The sequence below is a fragment of the Kryptolebias marmoratus genome, linkage group LG5, assembly GCF_001649575.2.
Source record: "Kryptolebias marmoratus isolate JLee-2015 linkage group LG5, ASM164957v2, whole genome shotgun sequence".
In the NCBI taxonomy this organism is placed as follows: Eukaryota; Metazoa; Chordata; class Actinopteri; order Cyprinodontiformes; family Rivulidae; genus Kryptolebias; species Kryptolebias marmoratus.
In genome coordinates, this window is record NC_051434.1 from 4,020,665 (window position 1) to 4,030,897 (window position 10,233).

General features: G+C 37.8%; 1 protein-coding gene across 6 annotated transcripts in view; it reads left to right on the forward strand.

The window, feature by feature from the left end:
• LOC108246367 (collagen alpha-1(XIV) chain) overlaps window positions 1–9,602 on the forward strand; it is a 142,477-nt gene extending 132,875 nt beyond the window's left edge. For 2 of the 6 annotated variants that reach the window (XM_017433865.3, XM_017433869.3), the window contains 11 exons: window positions 103–198; window positions 283–336; window positions 753–806; window positions 921–974; window positions 1,596–1,667; window positions 3,473–3,508; window positions 3,858–3,924; window positions 4,293–4,481; window positions 4,856–4,933; window positions 5,055–5,210; window positions 7,832–9,602. In XM_017433865.3, the coding sequence (XP_017289354.1) occupies window positions 103–198; window positions 283–336; window positions 753–806; window positions 921–974; window positions 1,596–1,667; window positions 3,473–3,508; window positions 3,858–3,924; window positions 4,293–4,481; window positions 4,856–4,933; window positions 5,055–5,210; window positions 7,832–8,121 (1,146 nt within the window). In that variant the 3' untranslated portion in view covers window positions 8,122–9,602. Of the gene's footprint in view, window positions 1–102; window positions 199–282; window positions 337–752; window positions 807–920; window positions 975–1,595; window positions 1,668–3,472; window positions 3,509–3,857; window positions 3,925–4,292; window positions 4,482–4,855; window positions 4,934–5,054; window positions 5,211–6,749; window positions 6,784–6,888; window positions 7,651–7,831 lie in introns of those variants that run through there. The other 4 variants (XM_025010023.2, XM_017433866.3, XM_025010022.2 and 1 more) reach the window with 4 other exon arrangements.
• Window positions 9,603–10,233: the final 631 nt, after the last annotated feature.

Sequence of the window (10,233 nt, forward strand, 5' to 3'; positions counted from 1 at the left end):
GGCTGAACTGGTGTGGAGTTTACTAATCATTACTGAGTCTTCGCAGCAGACTGGATAACCTGATTTACATCAATATTTATTTCCTGTCACTTTTGTTTTCAGGGGCCCGCTGGTCCTGTTGGAGACACGGGTATACCTGGACTTCAGGGACCACCTGGACCACAAGGACCAAGTGGACGCTCCATTATTGGACCCCCTGTAGGACACATGTCCTTCTACTTTCAGTTTCTCAGTATCGCTGTTGTCAGGATGTTTTGTTAAACTCTGACTAAATGTGTGCAGGGTCCTCTAGGAGAGAAGGGGCAGAAAGGCGATTCTGGCCAACAAGGACCACAGGTAAAGACTGTCCACACAAAAATCATTATTTAATAAGATTATTACCATCTACTTTCATATCAAAACACCAGGAAGGTTTCAAATGTATGATCATTGTTTCTTTGAGCATTTATAATTAACTGAAACCAGACAGCGAATGTCTACCGTATTTTATTTAATTTTACTATCGCAGACTTTCAACTGTAGATTGATGTTGAGCTGTCATATAGTTGTTGTTTTGTTTCTATTGTTTATTTATTATTATTTTAAGCCTTGCAAGCAAAAGATTTTTATCGTGTTACCTAAAATAATTTTCTGAGGAAGTAAGAAACTCCTGACATGAGCCCTACCAAAAGCTGATATTCACAATCTTTATTGTAGTTTCTCAAAACGTAGAGATTTCGAGCTAAGTGTGAACTTTGACCTTCATGTTTCAGGGAATTCCTGGAAGACCTGGAGCTCAAGGGAGAGAAGGACCTCCAGGACAAAGAGTGAGTCACAACATGATGATGATGATGATGATGTTTCAGCCATAAACCTGTTGGCTTTACTGCCAGAAATACACAAATTACTTCATTTATTTTCAACATCTTTCACTTTTACAGGGACTGCTTGGCAAAGACGGCCCTGCTGGAAGACAAGGCCCCCCAGGAACTATGGTGAAACATTCTGAAACTTTCACAACATTTATCTGTTCCACGTGTCTGATTAATGAAGCACAAAGAGGGGAAACATATGTACATGTTTTTAGTCCTGGCCTTTTTTCTTCTTCAACACATTTAAAGTTGTAACTACAGAAAATAATAGATTTTGAGAAAGAAAACAGTACAGCCAATAATACACTACTGTCTCATATACCAAATATGCCTAAAAGCATCAAAGATGTTGTAAGAAAGTATTTTGGGGAGCACAGTTTGTTATTGCATTCACCAATTAAAAGGCCACCTAAACAGATCCAGAAAGGAACTTTCTGCTCTGTCTTTGAGCTCTTCTGCTTTACACTGAAGACGTGAAAAATGCCATTTTTGGTGACTGGATGAAGGTGTATTTGCACACATGGCCTCCAGCTTATGGAGCAGTGTGTTACCAAGGAAACTTTTTCTTTAAAGAAATTTTGTTTATCACAGGAAAAAAAAATAATGCCAGAATTAATCTGATACATTTCATGATTTTCTGTCATTGTGATCTTAATTAAAAGTGATTTATTTATTTATTTTTACGGAGATGTTTTATTATTGATTTATTGATAGATGTCACTTGACTGGATTATTTCTCTTCAGGGGACTCCAGGAGCTCCAGGATCCCCAGGAAGTCCAGGTTCTCCAGGAAAACAGGGGCAACTGGGACCACCGGTGAGTCAGGAGACAATAAAGAGCCGCTTCTCTTTCCAGACATTTTCTTGCCCTCTGGTTTTTTATCCTCTAAAACCGTTTTACCTGTAATGTCAGCACCTTCCTCTCAAACGACGACAGAAGACGTGTAAGAACCCAGAAGGCAGCAGGAAGTGGTGTCAGTCAGGCTTAACAGAGTTTGTCAGACAAACACAGGGAGCACGGCGAGGTGACCAAAGAGTCTGTCAGCGGGATTAATGGCTTCCTGTCCAGCCTGTCTATAAGCTTGTTTGACAAAGACTCTAAAATGTTGTGCAGAGAGAAATGTTGACATCAGAAAAACCATGATTTTTTTTTTTTTTTGGTAATCTTTGGACAGTTTAACCAAGCATTAAGTCCTTGAAGCAGATCAGAAACATAATTTATTTCTGTTCTTTATTAAAGCCGTCAGTACCATTATTCTTTCATCATCTGATTTTATAAGAATAGCTAAAATCATCAGTTTCTAACATAAATCCCCCATATAGTCTCTGATGCATGAGAAGTCTCATCTCTGCTTCAATAAATGCTTAAAGGAGATTCTGAGGCTTCCTAGTGTCTCATGATCTCAAGTTTGAAACCCAAAGTAGGATCTGTAGTCTTTCTTATTATAAAGTGTAAATTCTGACAGAAGAAAACATGAAAGCATTAATGTCACTCCAAAAAAAAACGACTGGTGTTCAGCCCACCTGAAACAACCTGTGCTCTTTTATTTTACTCTTAGCTCATCATTTCTGCACATTTAAAGGCTTTTATGAGTCCCCATGTACGGACATGTGACTTCAATCTGTTGACATTATAATTTTCCACCTTCGCGGTATTTAACGGATCTTAGAGACTGTTTTCTTTGTGACATTTTACCTGTGTTTACTCCACTTCATCGTTTACTGCTACTTTACTGAGAGGAAATCACATTTTGATAACAGAAGAAATGAGACTCTGTGGGAGGTGATAAAAGCTGCAGATAAATTATTTTGCATCACTTTGATAAAATGTTGTCAAGCATGTAATTATAGCTGTGTGGGCAGACTGTGGAGAGCACTCATCTGCTAATTACAGCAACACTGTAACTTGTAGGACTTAATGAGGACTTCAGGGAGGAAACTATACAGCAGTGTTTTGTTTGATGGTACAGTTTGTAAAATAATAGAAGATTAAATTATGCTTGTTTACCATCTGTTGTATTTTAATCTTTCTTTCTATACTTGGTTTATCGCTGATATCTGCATGAGATGAGAAGAATCTGTGCAGGATTTGTTTTATTAGATTTATATTAAGCTCTGTTTATTGAATTAACGATGAGTGAAATATAATTTTCCATTTTTGCTTTTTCTCTTATGCATGCTTTTTTGCTTTAAGCATTTTGTTCCAAAGACAGCAATAGCAGCCTGAGAAAACCAAAAATGTCAGATGTATCAGTATCTCAACTCAACGTTTTTTTTACTTTGATTTCTTTCAGATATTTTATATATTGAGATAAATAAACCAACTGAATCTAAAAGTTGTAAATATTTATTTATTAGTTTTAATATTCCAAGATGCATGCCCTGTACTGCATCATGTTGATGAGCTCATGGGTGCATGAAGGAAAATCAAACAAGAAATATTTAATTAATTTTAACAATGGGATTGTATACAAGCTTTTTGACCAACAATATGTGCAGAATGCAAAATATTTCTTTTGATGATTCAGGAGTTTCTGGTAATTCAAAGAATGTTTTGTTTTACATAAAGTCTGTTTATATAAAGTGCTTTAATTTTTCGTTTTCTTTTCCCCTCTGTTACAGGGTCCTCCTGGAAGCAAGGGGGAGAGAGGTGAACGGGTGAGTGTCTTTGTCTCTCAAGACTCAATATTTTTTGTCACATTTTATATATGTTCAAAAAGAGCAATTATTTTAGACATTTGACTAAAAATTGGGGGGGGGGGCACATAAAACATTGCATTTGGCTGCACTTGGAATTAGTTATCATCCAACTCACTGTGAGCAGGGTAGATAAACACAGGATGATATTCTCTGCAAATTACAACCTCAAGTCACTCACAAGTCTCGTCTTCAGAGGGAAGGTTCAAGTTTGGCTTTAAAACATAAAATAATGACCTTTATTTTCCTAATTTAATAATTATAAAAGTCTTGGAGATGACTGAATTATTTATCAACTCTTTGTCTTTAGGGTGACCTCCAGTCAACAGCATCAGTTCAGGCCATCGCCAGGGAGGTTTGTGAGCAGCTCATCCAAAGTGAGTAACCTAAACTTTAAGTTTCTTAATCCCAAAGTGTTTGGAAATAGAAAAATGAAAGTGGTATTCTTAAATAAATTATGTAATTGTCTTCAGTAACATCACAGCCCCAAAGCAAGCGTGTTTGTCACTGTTTTATAAGAAAATGGAAGTTCACACATAGGAGCCAAAACATTGAATATTACCTAAAATGTTTGTCATACTGAAGCAGTGTTACCATCCCCGACATGTAGTCCTCAGATTTGACTCTTGTTACTTTATATTTATTTTATTTTTAATAAACTTTGAATAGGCCAAAGGTGTGGAAACATTAACTTCTGTTCAGTTTGGCCCAAACTGTGAGAATTCCTTTTTATTCCTGTATTCAGGCCACATGTCTCGCTACAACACCATCCTGAATCACGCCCCCAGTCCACCGGTGACCATCCGAACAGTACCGGGACCTCCAGGAGAACCTGGTCGACCAGGAACCGCAGGGCCACAGGGAGAACAGGGACCTCCAGGAAGACCAGGCTTTCCAGGACAAAATGGACAGAATGGAAACCCAGGAGAAAGAGGTGAGGCCATCTAACGTTGGTGAGGGTTTAAAGCTCTGTAGCTCACAACCATTACGCCAACCATTAATTTTTTAAATTTAAAAAGCTCTGATATGACACTGGTTAAATTTAAAAGGTAACAGCAGACTTAATGGCTGCCCCATACCTGAAAATACAGATTTTATATATGTATATATGTAAGTTAGCACAAACAATAATATTCCCCATTTTTTCTGCATGGGATTAGTCTTAGCTGAGTAGGAAGTTTAAAAACTATGCAAACAAATTAAATAAAAACTCTGTAAGATTTGCGTGTATTGGCAAAAGTCTTAACTTTATTTCCCCTCTTTTTGTGAGAGCATATTTTATTGTTGTTTACTTCTGTTTATATTCAGGTCAACCAGGAGAAAAAGGTGAGAAAGGATCTCAAGGAGTTGGTGTCCAAGGCCCCAGAGGACCTTCAGGACCTCCCGGTAAATGAATCCATAACAAACTTTTACCATTTTACAAATGTTCTCTTACATGTTTGCTGAAATATAAATAAAACATTGCCTTTTATTGCCAAGATAGTAATAAAAATATTTTTTTCCTCAGGTCCCCAGGGACAGGGCAGACCTGGCAACCAGGGTCCCACGGGGCGACCTGGAAATCCTGGAACTCCTGGTCGGCCTGGAGTTCCCGGACCAGTTGGTCCTCCAGGCCCCCCAGGATACTGTGACCAGAACTCTTGTTTGGGCTACAATGTTGGAGGTACGTATGCTCCAAAGTGGAGGATTGAGTAAAAGAAAAGTTGAGTCTTAAAGTAAGAAAGGAGCAGAAATTTCACATTTCTTCTCCTCTAAGCTTTCTGAGAAGTATCAAATTAACTGCAAATGTTTTGCTTTAATCTCATTAAGGCATTTAGATGTCCTAATAGAGTAAACTGTACAGTTGAGCATGAAAGTATTTCAATGGTGCGTTTGCCTTTTAGATTGAGGGTCATCAGGTGAAACGTTTAAGTCATTTGGCTGCTTTTCATGTCGAGAAGCTTCCACTGAGTTAAACTAGTTGCATGTCCTCGAAGTTTTCTGTCCACACTCGGATTTCAAGGTAAACAGGAAATCCCTTGAAATACACTCAATGTTAAAATACAGAATTCACTTTTACTGCTATTAATCTGTGTGTGTTCAGATTGCATCTCTGAAACACACACACAGAAACAAATCCTCTTCAAATTCTGTAATGTTGAGTATATTCCAGTTTTAAGTTTTGGAAAGAACATCCAAACAGTAGGACACCATCTATAAATCAACTTTCAGGAAATAGCCTTTTTTAGAGATAAATAAACAAATAAACAGTGAAATAACATAAAGGATACATTAAATAGAAGCTTTAGAGCCAACTAAAACGGTGCAGGATTTTAGCTTTGAATAAAACTAAACTTATTAACTGTGAATTTTATTATTGTTGAACAGTTTTAGTTTAAGTTTTCCTTCTGGTTAAGTGATTATACTAAGTTACTAAGTACTAAGCAGACATCCTTTTTTACTGTTCTTTTAACTTCCAGCAAGGAAGTTTTTTTCCAGTATGACAAACTTTAAATGCTGTATGGTTTAAGAATTTCTGTAATTTAAGCAAATCGAGTTCTGTTTTCAGCCAAACTCAGAAAATCTAAACAAAGAAAATGATGCAAATGTTTTCAGTAAGTTATATTCACACAAACAGACATACCTTTGACCCTCTGCATCATTCCAAAACAGTCAAATGCAGCTTTATCCACTGAGCTGCAGAATTAGTTATCATAAGTAAACAAAAAAAGTGTATTACTAAAATGTCTTTTAGTCTTCTGAGAAAATTAGTTTGCATTTGCCAGTGTTGTTCTCAGCATGTGAACTCAAACTCATAGGGAAACATTTCTAAAATGAAACAGTGAACCAATCTTTTGTTGTTTCATTTCCAAGCGTTTCCCTGCAGTGTCTGTTTGAATGTGCACGGTTTGCTCCAAACAACAGCAAACAGTATGACAAAATAACAAAATTATAAGTGAATTCTGCATCTTAACGTGTGTCAACTGAGTTGTGGTGTTAAATCACTCTGGATTTAATCAAAAAGATGCTCCGGTAAGGGTTTTCAAATTGGCAATCATTACTTAAACAGCTCGTGATCAGACGCCACCTCATACAGCCACAGGATTCTGTTTTACTCTGTTAATTCACAGCAAACATTTAAAGCACAGAAAACCCCACAGGAGTCATCTTTAGCCAGGAAATGCATGATTTTGTTGATCTTTAATGTGTGTTGAGGTTAAAGGTCACACGGCAGGCAGCGTGTGAGGGCTCATCATGTGAGTAACCCCTGCATGTTGTAATCATTCTTCTATCTTTGTGCTTCTTTCTGTTTGTGTCTGTCTGCCCACCACCCCTCCTTGTCTGATTTTCACCTTCATCAGCACAGCCTTATACAGACTACTGAGCCACTTCAGGAAAAAGCTGAAGAGACAAAAACAAGAAGTTTTAGCTTTAACAGCAACAGAGGCTGCAACTAATGTAGGTGATGGAGGTTGTATCAGTGATTAGCTGTCTGCTGATGAGCCTCAACTATGATGGTATTGCATAGGCTATGCAAATGTTCTGTGATGACCTACCTAATATGTTTTGGGTGGATGGATTAATTGTTAGTTTTAATCTCTTTTGTAAAGTTATAGAGAAAAGGACGTATATGGAAAATCCAAGCATTTGCATTTCATTTGGCTGAACAGTGTTGAATCCAAACGCAGCCCACACTGACACAATCATCCTTTTCCTGACCTTTTCTTCTAGATTACGATCATCCAGTTCCTCCTTTGTAATCTACAGCCTTCTCTAACTTTATACAAACTCCTGTAACACAAATTATCTTTGCATAGCAACTAAAAGCCTCTGTTCGAGACAAATGTAAACATACACGATGCACGTTTTAACATCAAGTACCAAGAAGTCTGAATAATCCATGAAGTATGTTGCAGCTGGGACAGTTTGAATGCCAGCTAATAGATAACAAATTTAATACTTACTAATTAAGTGACAAATATGTGCACAAATGCTGCCACCCTGAACTCAGTTGTTGCTTATTTAAATCTTTAACTTGTACCTAATTGTCGTGGACTTCCTTCTCACTTTGTAACCTTGGTATCATGGCTTGGTAAACCTTCCTAATCCTTGTCTTATTATTTCTCTTGCTCCTTACTTCTTACCCAACCCCATCTTCCCGCTAACCCAATCAAAACCCAATAAATTGTTCCTACGTGTTTCCATGGTGATGGGATTGGCCATCTTTGTTTGGGGCTTCTGCTGACTTTCCGCCTGTCTGACTTGGTGCTGGTGGGCTCATTGCCTGGTTGGCTGGCAATGCAGAAGATGAAGAAATCACTCACCTGGGCGCTATCCCCCCAGTCCAACTTCCACCCAGCGTCTTCCAAAATTACGGAGAAGCTGAGGAGGACGACCCATACCGATACTACCAACCCAACTATCCAGCCCCCCAGCCCGTATCGCCTGATGACCCCGCGCTCGCACTTGACGACGTGGAATTAAGGCCCGGCTCGTACCGCAGCAGACGGAGCACAAAGGACGAAGGAGAGAAAATCGGGTCAAAGAGGAGAATAAAGAGAGGAGCGAAGAAGCGGCCTGAACTAACTAAGTGAAGCAGAGGGTCGCTTGCTGTATCTGATTGGAGGGCTTGGAGCCATTATGAACTAATCAACAAGTGCCTGATGTAGAGGATTTCTTATGGACATGGTAGATGGAGCGGGACAGGGAATGAGGTTGGGATAATTTAACTCATCTATGCTAATGAATTCACTTCAAGGAAACAGATTTATGTAGTTTTATTCGTTTTTGTCTCAGTCAAGGAAACTGAACTTAACTGGGTTTTATTATTTACAAAACTGTTGTCTCGTAATGTACAACGTACCGACTGGTCTTTTTACTCTTTAATTTCAGGTTTTAGTTTCACCTGCTGGTTAAAGTGCCTCTGAATGGTTTAGCAAGTGGTACAACCATGTATTTTTGTTAAAATGGTTGTTTTTGAAGGTCCAGCAACGAACAGCTGAGCGTCTCTCTCCCGTTTTATTTCCCATTAGTGTTGGAAAGTTTACTTCAGTCTTTCATTTTAATTTTAAAGAAAATTTAAAAAAATATAAGAATTTTTGATATAAAAGTTGCTGTTACAAAACACCTATTTCCTTGAAAATGTTGTAACCTTTCTAATGTTTGCATCGAGTTATGTGATTCATACCTCCATCGCTTTATTTTGAAGGCACCTGAACTTTACAGCCAGACATGATGTTACAGTATCAGAACACAGATATTTGTCAAATTTTGCATGTTTTCTTTTATTTACCATGTGATATATTAATTTCTGATCTCATAAAGCCACAACACATTTAACAGGTTTCATATCGAGGTGTTTTTCCTGAATTTTGTGAGCAGTTTTTGCAGTATTATGCTCAAACTTGTATCACTGTGTGTTTGAGAAGGCTGATAAAACTAACAATCTGCTCTGTCACCACAATGGATCGATTTCATTCATCAGTAAATCATAAAGCCAATTTAACAAAACTTCAATGAGGAATAAATTAGACTGTCACCTGTTGTTTACTCTGTTTGGAATAGTATTAGATTTCTATCCTTAATTTGTCATTTAACACCTCCTGTCTCTGTTTATAGCATCTATTATTAGGCTAATTAAGACTAAAATTGACTCCATCCGTTCCAGGACAAGAATTAGATGATCTCCATTCATTTTTCATATTTATGCAAGAGCGAGGGACTGGTTTAATAAAATAAATTCAACATCATTTCACTCTATCTGAAGCTGCAATAATTTTAATTGTTTTATTACTTTTTTCCAGCTGGATCCCAATTATAAGTCCCATTTGTTTGGAAGAAAATTCATTTATTCACCCCTGGATCTGATGTTTTTACTGTCAGAGTGATTCATCTGAGACTGAATTTCAAACACGCTTTCATATTTTCTAGATGTTGTTTCAGTTCAGTGTTTCTGAGGCCTTCGGTCTGTAAACGAAGCCTCTGATCAGGATGTTTAAAACTAAAATCAAGGAAGTAATTTATTTTTTACTTGGTGTTGATTTTCTCAGAACAATAAAACTGAAGTTTAAGCGTTGTTGTTTCTGTGTGTGTTTGTGGCCTGGTAATTGTGTTGCTTTCTCCCAGCGGGGGGTGCGGCTGAACTGTGAGGTCTAATTAAAGTCGAGCTGAGCAGGAAGCTTTTTAAATGAGCGCTGAAGCCTTTTTGAGCTGCGAGCTGCAGGAAGCTGATTGGACACCTGCAGGATAACTGGACCACCCGGCTCAACATCGCGCCGCTACTTTCAGCTCTGACAGTATGAGGCTGAAGACAGGCTCTAAATATATTCTCATTTAAAATCTATTTAACTACAGGAGGTAAACGGTTTCACTCAGTCATGTCTGATAGGCCTTAACGACACCTGATGCAAGACTGTGGCTGAAATTAGGACTTTATTCAAAGATTCAACCATGCCTTGATTCAATGGACTGTGGATTCCTGGTATCTAAACTTCAGATGTATGTTTCATTGAGAAAATTTGATTTTGGGGTAATGTAATTCCCAAATTACCCTAATTACCCTAAAACCAGGAAGTTTAAACAAAAGGAAAGTGAATTCTGTCTTTGTAAAGCAGATATAAAAGCTTAAAAAATAATTTTGCAGCTGTACTACAGAGCTCAGGGGTTTGTTTGTTGTTTCTGAGGAAGTAATTACTAGAAAGATCATG